Here is a 14,135-nt window from a genome sequence, read left to right on the forward strand (position 1 = left end):
TCCCATGGAGGGGGGTTCCTAAAAAATAGAGCTAGAGCTATTGAGATTTTTTAGGAATATTTTTAAGTTGGTGGTCTGACGAATTTTGTTTTGCACTTCAACTTAAAAATTTAAGCTCCTAAATTTAAAGATGTCATTAACTTTGTACTCCAAAACAACTTAACCTTGAACTCCTAAATTTAAGTAAATTGGTGTTAAATAAATTTAGTTTTTTTTTTCTAAAATTAAATGACTGACAAATAATATAATAAATTCCTAAGCTAGTGGAGCAATTTCTAGCCCCACCCCATTTTCATCAGCTTAGATTTTCAAGGCTAAAAAGTAGGGGCTCTATTTTTTTGGAAAAGATTCCAAATAATCTCGTAGCCAAAAAATATATTTTCCATGGGATCACCTCTTCCTTAAAAACAGATCTTAAGCCCCATCCATGGGAACCCTGCCTTAGAGTCCGTTTCTCTAGTTTTTGCGGTGTGATCTAAATAAATGATATAAATTTTTAAATCACTCTAAAAAAATTTATGATGTCATAATACATATTTTGAGAACTTTTTCCTTCTCCTTTTATAAAAGATATAGTAAATTTATGACAATTCTCATTTTAAGCATAAATAATTACACTTGCCAATCCCTACATTTATCTCATGAAATAACAAAATAAGAAATATTCGTTCAATTTTTAAAATTAAAAAAAAAATATGTATGAATATCTAATGGTGTACATAATATAGTTTGCTTAACTAAAGATATGGAGGTATCTAAGAATAAAACTATTCTACAAGTTTATAAATTATAAGAATTCATGATTTCATTGGTTGTAACAACTTTTTTATTTCAAATATTATATTAGGATGATTTCTTCTTGCTTACTTCTCTTATATTTTATACCATAGCATTTTGTTAATAATCTTTGGTTTGTGGCTGCGTTATGGAGTAATGATTCATATGGCATTAAGACACTCAAAATACTTTATTTCTATTTATTTATTTTTTAATATTTTATGCTATTTGATCTATTAGAACCACAATAGTTGTACACGCCCATTGTTTCAATACCCCTACTACAATACCAAAGAAACATTGTTCTATGTACATTTTATTTCTTAGTGCATCAATAAAAAAAATTATTTCTAAAGAAAGAATTACTATAGAATTTTATCTATATTTTGTATGTCACATTATATACTCATATCATGTTATATATTTATATATTATAACATATTATTTTTTATGAAATATTGATTTTCGTTCTCAACTCTTCTTTTTGGTTCAACATGGTGGAAGTAATGGCGAATTTCTTTTGGAATTACTATAGAATTTTATCTATATCTTTTATGTCACATTATATATTCATAACATGTTATATATTTATATATTATAACACCTATTATTTTTTATGAAATATTGATTTTCCTTCTCAACTCTTCTTTTTGGTTCAACATGGTGGAAGTAATGGCAAATTTCTTTTGCATCACTATTATGAAAGGCAAAGGTTACCAACAAATCATCAGTGAAGGTGATTCAAAATATCTAATTATGATGTTGCAAGGCAAAGTGAAGCCGGAATGGTGGGTGAAGGATCAAATCACTAAGTGCCAATATATGATTGCTACACTTGGCCACATCAAATATCATCACACCTTTAGAGAAGGAAATGAGACTTCAAATAGGTTGGCTAACTTAGGCTTTTTTATCGAGGCCTAAAACTCTGGGCGACACTACATGAATTACCTAATTTTATTTATACCATGATACTTGAAGACAGATATCTGAATGAGAATTATAAAAATTATTACTCTTTTCAGTCTCTTTCTTGGCCACATTGTACTACAAATAATTAATTTGAAAGGACTGGCTTTGTTAAGTCTTGTGATAGCTATTCTTTTAGCAATACACCCTTTATTGTCCCTTTCCTAAAGCTGGTTTTAGCTATCTAGACAGTTGCCACAATTTTAAATAAAATGGGGTTCTTTGGAATAAGGTGGTGTAAGGAAATATGTAGACATATGTTGAAGGTATGAAAGGTTACAACCCTACTTTGATTGAATAATCATCCAAATCTTGGAAGGATGGTGAAGTTCAAGTGGGTGGGTTAAAATTAACTATGTCTATGGAGACTATTACGGCTCCTATGGGTTTGGTGGTTAAAGGAACGACCCTCCCTAAGAAGCCAAGGGTAATTATAAAAAATATTTTAAAAGGTTCCCAAAGTTGGGAGAAAAAGTGGCCCATTATTAGAGTGGTTTCAAAATGAACAACTTACCTGGAATATGGAAAGAGGTGGCATTGCTCCTCATGAAGTTCATCACCATGGATGAGAGGTTCGAATGCTTCCATTCATAGATTTTCCTCATTCTTAACCATTTAAGGTATGGGTTGAATATTAATTTCTTGTACTGGCTTTTCTTATCTATTTCTCAGTCTATAGCAATGGCCAAAACCAAGGATGTCCTCCCCCTACACTAGGGGCTTACCCTTTGACTTTACAATTTTCATCTGAACTTAAACCCTAGTAGTGGCCCAACTTTTAATCCTTCTATTCCTTCTCTATGTGTTGATTTTTCAAATATCCCAGATTGCAAAGAGCCTATCCCCACTCCTAAACCTAAAAGGACCCCTAACTGAGTTGACCCTAACAAAATGGCTAAATCTAGAAAAATCTTCAGTCCCTCCACTATTATAAGTATTGTTGAAGAGTCGAATGATGACGAGAATGCCTCTAAGAATTCTACCTGTTCTTGGTCTACTAGGTCAGAGTCGACCCCAAACAACCATGTTAACAAAGAGGGTACCCCTTCTACCCCTTCCTTTGGTTCACCCCCCCTCACCAGAGAAATTCCAAAGAAAATGGTACTTTTGTATCTATTCAAAGAAAGTTAACGAACTCTATGACAATTAAAATAAGCAATAAGATATTATATGCTAGCTTTTGGGTCAACTTAATATGGAATGAAATAAAATTAATAGATTAGAAGCCCTCATTGAAGAAGATTCCAGAGCTTCTAGCTTGTCTATGGAAGAACAAAGACTAGAGAATTTTGGAAGCAACTAACGATTTTACTGGGAAGATAGAAAAATGGGAAGAATGGAGGATGAAGAAAATGGGCTATATTAGAGAATGAACAAAAAAGTTGACAAGAAGAAAACAATGAAGGAAATGGGGTATATTCAAAGAAACCAAGTGTCCCACAAAATAAAATAGTGGATGAAAATAAAATAGTGGATGTGATTGTGTAGATCAATCAACGTTTAAAAGAAATTTGGCAACTCTATAGGCTATCGAAGACGAGATCGAGAAGAAGAAGGTTTGGAAGAAGAGGCATTCAGACTCTTCCCCTACTACAGGTTTGGAGTGTTGTTGATTGTAGCAACAGGAGTCTCCTTAACTGACTTCAATCAAATACGCAAGTAGCCTATCAGCTTTGCATATTTATATTTTTCAATTTAAATGAACTATTGGTTAATAAAATATAGCTATTTGTTATAGTCCGCGACCCTTGGTGAAAGTCGTGTTGATTTAATAAAACTGATCGTTGGTGAAAGACGTGTTGATTGGTATTAAGCCGACCCTTGGTGAAGAGACACCCACGTATGGGTGTATACATAGATCGGTTCTCTCTCTCCATCATTATCGAATATCTTTAATAGTCAATATACATCTTCAGCAGATCGAATACATATCTACAGCAGTTTAAAGAACATTCACAACACATCGAATAGACACAAATCGGATCGCTCTCCTCCACTTTACATTCAAACTTAGGAGAGCTCTATACCTTCACCAAGGTAGTCAATACATAGTATAAATCAGCACTATTAATATAGTTGCAGATTGGCCTTGTTAGTGGCCTTATAACTGGCTATGTGTTGGCCTTATTGTATTCAATTACTTTAACATATATAAGAGATTTTATAGCCGGGTTTTTCTTCCTTATGTTCGAGGGTTTTTCCAAGGTATATGCTCTGCAAATTTGACTGAACTGTCTTCTATCCAATTTCTCCTAATCTAATCATTAAAATTAACATGGTGTCAGGGCCACAATGAAGTAGATCGTGATCAAATTTCCTTATAGCAATGAAGTTCTCTTTCATCTCTTACCTTCAAGGTGCAATATAAAATCCTCAAAATAAAAATGGTGAACGTCCTTAAGGTTGAAGATAGACTTGAAGGTGCTTCAAACTTCACTTTGTGGAAGTTTAGAGTTCTTATTGCACTTGAAGAAAATCATATTTTTCAGTTTGTGGAAGAAAAAGATTTATCTGAGCTAGAAGATCAAAGTGACAAACTTCAATTCAAGAAGAATGTCATAAAAGAAAAGAAGATCTTGATTGACTCCATGAAGGATCACTTAGTGTCTCTCATTTCCAAAATGACAACTTCAAGAGACATGTTGAAAACCTTGTAAGGTTTATATGAGATCAAAAACACAAGTAGGTCTCTTGCATTGAGGAAACAACTTCATTGAGTCAAGATGGTGAAAGGAGAAACAATCATATCATTGTTCATGAATATCTTAGAGTTGAGGGATCAACTAAGCACCATTCGAGATCAAGTAGTGGATAAGGATCTTGTCATGTTGGCATTAAATAGCCTTTCTCATTCTTAGGAGCCATTCATTCAAAGTATCAGTGGGAGATCAAAGTTGCCCAAGTTTCATTGTCTTCGTGTTGATTGCATCTAAGAAGAATCTAGGTTGGCTACAATTAGAAATGGAAAAGGCTCTCAAAATGAAGACACTCGTGTTCTAGCCACTCAATCTACTGAGAAATGAAGAAATTGGAAGAAAGGCAACTTTGAGAGGAATAGAGATCAAAGATCAGATTTTGCACCTAATTCAAATAAAAAGAAGATAGATCTCTCCCACATTTAGTGTGTTAGATTTGACAAGTTTGGTCACTATGAAAGAGATTGTTTGGCAAGGCCTAAGAACCAAATAGAAATCATTAATGAAGTCTCAACTCAAAAGGAAGCACAAGACAACGCTAATGGATTCCTCTTCATATCTTCGTTATCAATTAATATTCCCACAGATAGTGACACCTCGATGATTGATAGTAGAGCTTCTCGACACATCATAGGCTATCATGAACATCTTTCCGATTTGGTGGAAAGGGAGTCTAACCTTCAAGTGATAATTTGAGATGATGCATGTTATTTAGTGAAAGGATTTGGTGCTACATCTCTCAACCTAGAATCTGAAAGTCCCCTTCATCTAAGTAATGTCTTATTCATGTCAGGAATCAAGAGGGATCTTGTATCTATTTTAGTCTTGGAGGACAAAGGTTATCAAGTAGTATTTTCAGAAGGGAGAGTTCTTGCATGGCCAAAGAAATCCAACACCAAGACTATACATGTGATCGGGAATTGGCATGAGAGTTTGTACAAGCTTTCCATTTGTCGAGTTCAATATCTTCTACATGAATCTTCTAGTTCCAACAAACTATGGCATAGAAGACTTGGTCATCTACATTACACGACTCTTCCATCATTGGAGAAGATGGCTAAAGGAATTCCTAAACTTAGTCATGTACATGATGGTACTTGTAGAGGTTGTGCCATGGGTAAAAATACTAAAAGTCCATTTCATAGTAGTGAAAGTAGGTCAAAAGAAGTATTAGATCTTGTACATTCTGATTCATGTGGTCTAATGTCAATAGCATCCTTAAGTGGATTTTTGTACTATGTAGTTTTCATAGAAGATTACTCTAGGAAGACTTGGAATTATTTCTTAAGGTCTAAAGAGTCTAATGAAGTCCTAGGTAGATTTAAATAATTTAAGGCTCAACTAGAAAACTTTTCGGGAAAGAGAATTAAAGTTTTAAGGTCTGATAATGGAGGTGAATAGACCTTTGGAAGCTTTCGTGATTTCTATATTGAGGCAGGAACTAAGAGGGAGTTTTGTGTCCCTTACAACCCACAACAAAATGGGCTTACAAAAAGAAAGAACAGGTCCATTGTTAAAGCCACAAAATCCAAGATCCATGGTCAAGACCTTCAAACATTTCTTTGGGTCGAAGCTTTCAAGACAGTAGTATATGTTTAGAATAGAAGTCCTCATCAGATACTATAGAATATGACTCTAGAAGAAGGCTTTACAGGTGTGAAGCCTAAAGTTAGTCACTTGAGAATCTTTGGTTGTCCAGTGTATGTTCATGTACCTAAAGATAATAGAACTAAGTTGGATCCTTCTCAGAAGAAAGGAATATTTGTGGGCTATAGTGAAATTTCTAAATCCTACAGAATCTACATTCCAGGTTAGAAGCATATAGAGGTTAGCAGAGATGTCACCTTTGAAGAAGATGTTGCATTCAAAAAATCTAAAGGTTAATGCATGGAGATAGATGATGAAGATCACAAGAATCCTTGAGACATGGACATTGATCATACCCCTGAGATTCAAAGGGAGTCTAGTGAACCAGTTGAGAATATTGATCCAATTGAACCCTTTGATCCTACTGATGGGCCTAGAGATATTATTGTGAATTGAAAGAGACCTTTTTGGGAAAGGAACACTATGCAGGATGCATAAAAGTTCATGACTCCTAGAGGAACATTCAGAGAAAGTAGAAAACCTTAGAGATTCTCTAACTATGTTGCATTGATGAGTAATCTTATTGAGACTAAACCTTCCAGTGTTGAGGAAGCCTCAAATCAGCAAGTATGGAAAGATTCCATGGATGAAGAATATCAATCCATTACTAAAAATGATGTTTGGGATATTGTACCTAGACCTAAAGGAAAGTCAGTTGTATCTTCCAAGTGGCTACTCAAGATAAAGCATGCAGATGATGGAAGCATTACAAAGTAAAAGGCTAGATTTATGGCACGTGGTTTCTCTCAGAAAGAAGGAATAGACTATGAAGAAACATTTTCTCTAGTTGCTCCCTATACTTCCATCAGGACCATTATTGCCATTAAAGCAGCTAAGGGATGGAAGCTACATAAGATGGATGTGAAGACAACTTTTCTCAATGGTGTTATTGAAGAAGAGGTATACATTGAGAAACCTAAAGGTTTAATGATTCATGGGAAAGAGTCTCATGTATGCAAATTGAAGAAAGCATTATATGGTCTTAAGTAGGCTCCTCATGCATGGTATGAAAGGATTGACAAATACTTGATGAGTTTGGGTTTCTACAAGAATGATGTTGATCTGAATCATTACTTCAAGATAGCCAATGGGGAAGCTTTAATATTGATCCTATATGTTGATGACTTATTTCTTACTAGGGAAGAACATCTCATCTTTAGATGCAAGAAGGAGTTGACGTTAGAATTTGAGAAGAAGGACCTAGGACTCATGCATTTCTTTCTAGGTTTGGAAGTGTGGCAGAGGCCTAATGAGATTATCTCAAGTCAAGGAAAATACACCTTTAAAATCTTGAAGAGATTTGGGATGTTAGATTGTAAGTCTATGTCTACATTGATGAAAACTAACTGGAAGAAATTGAGTGAATCTGCAACTAGTTCAGATCTTCTGGATCCTACTATGTACAAACAATTGATTGGATCTTTGATGTATCCAGTTAACATTAGACCAAATATTTTCTATGTAGTGAGTGCACTTAGTCAGTTCATGTGTGAACCAAGGTAGATACATCGAGTTGTTACTAAACATATCTTGAGATACTTGTGTGGCACAATTGGATATGGCTTGAAATATTATTCAATTTTGGACCTAAATCTGGAAGCCTATTCTAATTTTGATTAGGCAGGGAGTGTTACTAATCGAAAGAGCACCTTTGGTTGTTTCTTTATTTTTGGATCTACTATGATTTCTTAGTGTAGCAGGAAGCAGTCTTCAGTAGCACTAAGCACAAGAGAGGCAAAATATATTGCAGCATGTGTAACAACTCGAGAAGTAGTGTGGCTTTAAAAAATCCTTGTAGGATTGTTTGGACAAACTTTGGAGCCAACTATTTTTCATTGTGACAATCAAAGTTGTGTGAAGCTATCTATCAATCTAGTATTCCATGATAGAACAAAACATGTTGAGATTCAATACCACTACATCAAAGATATGGTACAGATTAAAGTTGTTCAATTGAGATATATTTGTACTGATGAACAAATGGCTGACATTCTCACCAAGCCCCTTGCCAAAGTGAAGTTTGTGCATTTTTGAGACAAGCTTGGAGTTGTGGATAATAAAGAACTTTCTAAAAGGGAGTCTTAGCATCAGTGATTTCATGAGATGTACTATCATGCATTCTTCTATGTGAGGGAGATGTTTGAGGTGCAAGCCCTTATTAATGAATTTTTCTCTATGAGAGAGAAGTTTGAGGTGAAATCCCTTGTTCCGCCCTCTAGGACTAACCATGGTGGATGTCATGTCGAGAGACTCCATGACTTAGCGCTTGTGTTTATTCACCCTCTGGGAGTAGCCATGGTGAATGTCATGATGCGATGATGATATCACATTGAGTGACTGTGATGTACATGTGTACATTTTCATAGACATACATGGGAGTAGCCATGATGGATGTCATCATGTTGAGTTCCTCCAAGATGAACACTATTTTACCCTTTGGGAGTACCCATGGTGAATGTCATTCCATGACATAGTTACCAGGAAGAACTCCTCCCTAGCTAAGAGGGAGTGTTGTTGATTGTAGTAGTGGGAGTCTCCTTAGCCGACTTCAATCAAATATGCAAGTAGTCTATTGGCTTTACATATTTATATTTACCAATTTAAATAAACCCTTTAGTTAATAAAATATAACTATTTTCTATAGTCCACCACCCTTGGGGAAAGTCATGTTGATTTTAATAAAACTGACCCTTGGTGAAAGACGTGTTGATTGGTATTAAGTCGACCCTTAGTGAAGAGACACCCACGTATGGGTATATACATAGAACAATTCTCCCTCTCCATCATTATCGAATATCTACAGAAGTCAATATACATATCTACAACAGTTTGAAGAACATTCACTGAACATTGAATAAACACAAATCGGATCGCTCTCCTCCACTTTGCATTCAGACTTAGGTGAGTTTTATACCTTCATCAAGATAGTCAATACATAGTATAAATCGACACTATTTCTATAGTTGCAAATCGACCTTGTTAGTGGCCTTATAATTGGTTATGTGTTGGCCATATTGTATTCAATTACTTCAACAAGAGATTTTATAGTTGGGTTACTCTCCCTCATGTTGGAGGGTTTTCCCAAGGTATATGTTATGCAAATTTGATTGAATTATCTTCTATCTGCTTTCTCCTAATCTGATCATTAAAATTAACATGGAGATGTCAATGCCCAAGGTGAAAGTGACTCCAGAGTCACCTTCTATAATTTCATTTGGTAAAGGATCCAACAAATGACTCTCGTTCTCTGAAAAGGTGAAGGCTATGAGTTAGGATTTGAATATTGAGAAGCCCCCCGTTAGCTAGACCATTTGTTCATACCTTCAGTGGGGCAAGTTTGTGTGGTTTTGGTTTGTTAATCTTTAGTCTCATCTATTTTTTGGTTTTGTTGCATCTTGTTTTGGGTGCTCACTAGTTCTTCTTCTTTTTTGGTAGTTAGCATTGGGGTTTTGGGTTCTTACTCCTTTTTAGTCCCATGGCTTTTCTTTCTTTTTCCTCCATGTAGTAGTTAAGTAATAATTCGGGCCTCTCCCAATATAAACTAATCAAAACTCTTATTTTTGATCTAAAATAATCTACTCTAAAGTAAAAATTTAGAATATAATTATATATATTATATATAATATTATATTATATTATAGCTTATATTTTGAAAAAATAGAATATAATAAAACATATTAAATACTAAAATGTTATAATATGAAATTATATTATTTTAAATATTTATTATAGTATTATATAATTTTGTGAGTTTCTTAACATTTAACTCACTAGATCATCTCAAATGAAAGAGAAAAACGAACAAAGTCAATATTTTATATTTGATATATTAAAACATATAGTACAACATTTAATATCTTGCATAAGTTTTATATTATATATAATATTATATTATTTTAGATATATAATATAGTGTAATATTTTTTATAAAATATAATATATTATAATATTTTATTGTATAATATGAATAGCTAATATAATATAATATATTTATATAATTTGATAATATAATAAGATTTAATCTATATATATATATATATATATATTCTTCTAAATCAATTTTTTTATTAGTACATTAAGATATAAAATATGTAGAGTATTGTTGTTTATTGTAGTGGGATATTCACATTAATGTGTATAATTGTTGTGGTGCTTATAACTCATTTTTTTAAAAAGAAAAAAAGGCAATTAAAAAATTTTAATCCATACAAACTTAAAGCTTAGTTTGTGCCCTTTAAGTCCAACCATATCTTCCAACCATACATATCTATGAAATGCCTTTTTATTATAAAAACCATCCTTTTGCAAGAAATTAAGAACGAAAGCAAAAAAAATCCGAAGAACAAGAACAGCAGTTGAATGAGGAGAGAATCCTGATCATCCAACTTGCCCTATACATCAACACAATCTAAAATGACATTAGAGACTCAGATCCATCCATCATTGTCGTCTTCATCTGTTTTTTCCTTCCTCGGACCACTAAATGTCACGAGGAGATGCTATAACAAAGAGGGGTGAGAAAATTTGCCTGTTCTAGACCAACAACTAGAGTCAAAGCTGAGGGGCTAGAAAGAAAGAGTGGTGGTGGGCAGGCTAAGACCACCCCACAGAGACTGGTCCCCCAAACTTCTCAAAGAAGGCTATGAAAATATATTATACTTTCCCAAACACAAATAGAATCTGTCAAATATATATATATATATATATAACTGTAGTTTGATCACCTAGGATTTATAGTTTCCTATAAGTGGACGATGCTTATCTAGGTTGCAGTGAAATAAATGTACCTCTCCTCTTTCAATAATTCACACAGAAATCAAGGTGTTCCTCCTCTAGCCTGGAGAGACTGCGGTCGTTTCACATTACTTTTCATCGTCTGGATAAACAACTTATAGTTAACATATGATGATCCACCTTCCCTCACAGCAGCCCGTGCGCCATCCTTGAGCAGTGAAACTCTGTTCTTTATCTCACACCCTTCTTCTCCAACTAGCAGCCTCTCCACAGCATCTTGAATCTCCCTCTTCTCTATTATTCCTTCTGTGTTTCCAGTGAGTTGGAACCCAATTTTCCATTCATTGACAATATAAGAACAGTTGATGAACTGGTCGGCAAAGTATGGCCAGCTGAGCATCGGCACACCCATGCTAATACTCTCCAATGTAGAATTCCATCCACAGTGTGTAACAAAACAAGCAATGGCAGCGTGAGATAAAACCGACAGTTGAGGAGCCCATGAAACAAAACACCCACGATCTCCCACGCGTTCAACGAATCCTGAAGGTAATGCACCGGTCGTTCCATCCATCAAATCAAACCGAACAACCCACAGAAATGGTCTGCCGGTTGCCTCCAATCCTGAAGCCAGCTCTTGTAGTTGTTTTTCGTTGAGTAATGTCAAGCTTCCAAAGGCAGCATAGATGACAGACTGGGGAGCCTGTCTGTCCAGCCAGTCCAAGCACTCCACGTCCTCTGCCCACAAGGCAGCCTTATGTGGGCCTCTTGATTTTCCCTCGAGAATGTTTAATGAAATCAGAGGACCTATTGGGCATACCACGACACCTTTTTGAGGGTATTCTTTGATTGCCGATTCTTCCAGAAGGTTGAAGGAGTTGAACAGAATCCAATCCGCCTCTAAAGCCTTTTCCAAATCCATGAGAGACTCAAACTGTTTCTCCTTTTCGGCTTCGCTCCCAAACATCCATGGAAATAGTGTAGAATGCAAAGGGGCCATCGAGGGAAAAGATTTGATCATATCATTCACCTTCGGATGTCCTGCAATCACAAGCAATCACGCTTTGAACTCAATTCTATAATGAAATTTTGAAATTTGAAAATATGCGCAGCTAACAAAATTGGTTTTACCAGTGCAAGATACAATCCCAGAAGAGACTAGGCTTGAAGCGCTACTGCATATGGCATTACAAGCAACAGAAATCGGGGCCAAAATAGCAGACGAAATATTGTATTGTTTCGCCACATCCAGAGCGTAAAAAAGGCTGACGTCGACAATCATGCAAGTGACAATATGTGCTTCCGTTTCGTTGATGTCTTGAATAAGTTTGTGCAGTGAAGAAACAAGCGTGTCTCTCAGTGAGCTGAATAATTTTGAAAGGTCTGCCCGATTTGAATCCGGTGGAAGACCATCCGGTATACATACCATTCTAAGATTATTCTCCACTTCATTTGCATGTCCCAGTTTTGCCGTCTTCTTTGACTCCAACATGCGGGACTGATTGTACTCGTTATTCACAAATGTAACAAGAAAGCCATCGGAAACAAGATTCATGGCCAGCTGCATCATGGGATTTATGTGGCCTTGAGCAGCAAAAGGCACAAGTAGTGCGTGGGGCTTTTCTCCACATATACCCATTTGCTCTTGAAATATTGCTATGCCTGCAATTGAACGTCCAGATCAGTTGCGTTGCGGATCACAGAGGGAGAACTCGAGAAGCGGAAAATAAATCTCTCCTATAAGTACGATCCTAACTTACATTTAACTTGGGAAACTTCAAGTAGTATTAATAGGGATGGAAGCAAATCTATTACAAAGGAAAGTGTACAACTTATGAATGCAGACAGCAATATAAATGCATAATCCAGCGGCAAAAATTTACATAACAAAATAGAATAAATTAATTAATTTCCAGAATGATGATGACCAAAGCATATTATTGCTGGCTTCCCAGTTCCCACATTCGTTAAAAAATATATTAGAAAAATCCGACACGCTGGTCGATTTTGTTTGGACGTAATAAGGATTTGAAGTTATGCCGACTTATTCCAAGCCCGTGCTCGATAAAATCGACGAAATCATCCTAGCGAAAAATTGATTAAGGAATATCACAAAATAGACAAAATTTGTAGAATAACAGGCAATAGAATCTATCTAAAGAGGCTATAGAGCACATTATTACATGGCATAGAGAGTCGAGCCCATCCAAACAACAAGGAAACAAACATAAGAGTGGATGAACCAAGTGCTGAATTTCGACTACACTGCATAACGAGTGGGGATAGTTGGTGACGACAATAATGCCTATGAGGTAGTCTTTCTTGATTTTTTTATTTTTTTTAATGTAATGGTTAATGTAATTGTGATATTAATGAAAATGGCTTTGTATTATAGTGTTTGGCTTTGTATTATAGTGTTCATCTATAATTTGTAAGTTTATGATCAAGATAATTTTATACTTTTACATATTTATTTGTTTCACAAACAACAAATCATACTCGTTATATGATTTGTCATTTGAGATCATAATTATTTAAATGAAATATATTCAAATCATATATTTATGAAAAAATCTATTCTTGCAATAACAAAAAAATAATAATTAATAATTTATCATTTTAGATTATGAACCTATAGTAAATAAGAACAACAACGTGAAGAAGGATTTTGGACTTTATTCACAAGTAAAAATATGAAAGATGTTAAAATTGTATCTCCCATATATATATGAAAAATGTTGTATTAAAAGATTAGCTGACAATGATATCTAATTTATTAGTCATTGCCAATATATAGACAAAGACTAATGTTTTTGGTACTCTTTCTTTTGATTAGTTTTGGACTTTGAAACTACACTTGCAAAAATTAAACTAATTTATTCTAGTTTCAAGCATTCTATTTTTAATTAAAGTATTTTTCTTGGATTTGCAGTTTTTTTTAATTGGCTAACCATATTTTTGCTGGGGTTTTCGAAAATTCTTGAAGGAAAAAATCTGGTAACTAATTAAAATTGAGCGCTGAAAAAATTGTAATGATTTTCTTATGTATCGCAATTAAATGTGTCATTATATCTGTTGGAAACATTTTCTAGAGTTCTCTAGTGAGCACAGGTAGAGGCATGTGTCTACTACATGCTTCATGACATAGACAAAAGGTCGTGCAGATGGGTAGTCTATTGAGCATCAAAATCTAATAGATTTTTGTGGATACACTTAAACATAGGAAAATGATTTTCTTCTTGTTTATGAATTAAGTACTTGCATGAAGGTCTTCCAGAGTCATAGTTCACCTAGCTTGTCTCTACTAGCATA

General features: G+C 34.6%; 1 protein-coding gene across 1 annotated transcript; it reads right to left on the minus strand.

Moving 5' to 3' along the window:
- Positions 1-10,905: 10,905 nt before the first annotated feature.
- On the minus strand, positions 10,906-12,462 carry LOC131055547 (UDP-glycosyltransferase 83A1-like). The gene is made up of 2 exons (XM_057990014.2): positions 11,955-12,462; positions 10,906-11,864 (listed from the first exon to the last, which is right to left on the minus strand). Exons 1-2 carry the CDS (start codon positions 12,460-12,462, stop codon positions 10,906-10,908), a joined length of 1,467 nt encoding a protein of 488 aa, XP_057845997.2.
- Positions 12,463-14,135: the final 1,673 nt, after the last annotated feature.

This window comes from Cryptomeria japonica, chromosome 10 (assembly GCF_030272615.1).
Source record: "Cryptomeria japonica chromosome 10, Sugi_1.0, whole genome shotgun sequence".
NCBI lineage: Eukaryota > Viridiplantae > Streptophyta > Pinopsida > Cupressales > Cupressaceae > Cryptomeria > Cryptomeria japonica.

Coding starts and splice junctions, on each gene's coding strand:
- LOC131055547 (XM_057990014.2), bottom strand. CDS start 12,462: ATGGGTATATGTGGAGAAAAGCCCCACGCACTACTTGTGCCTTTTGCT. Junction 11,865..11,954: donor TGGGATTGTATCTTGCACTG/GTAAAACCAATT, acceptor TTGTGATTGCAG/GACATCCGAAGGTGAATGAT.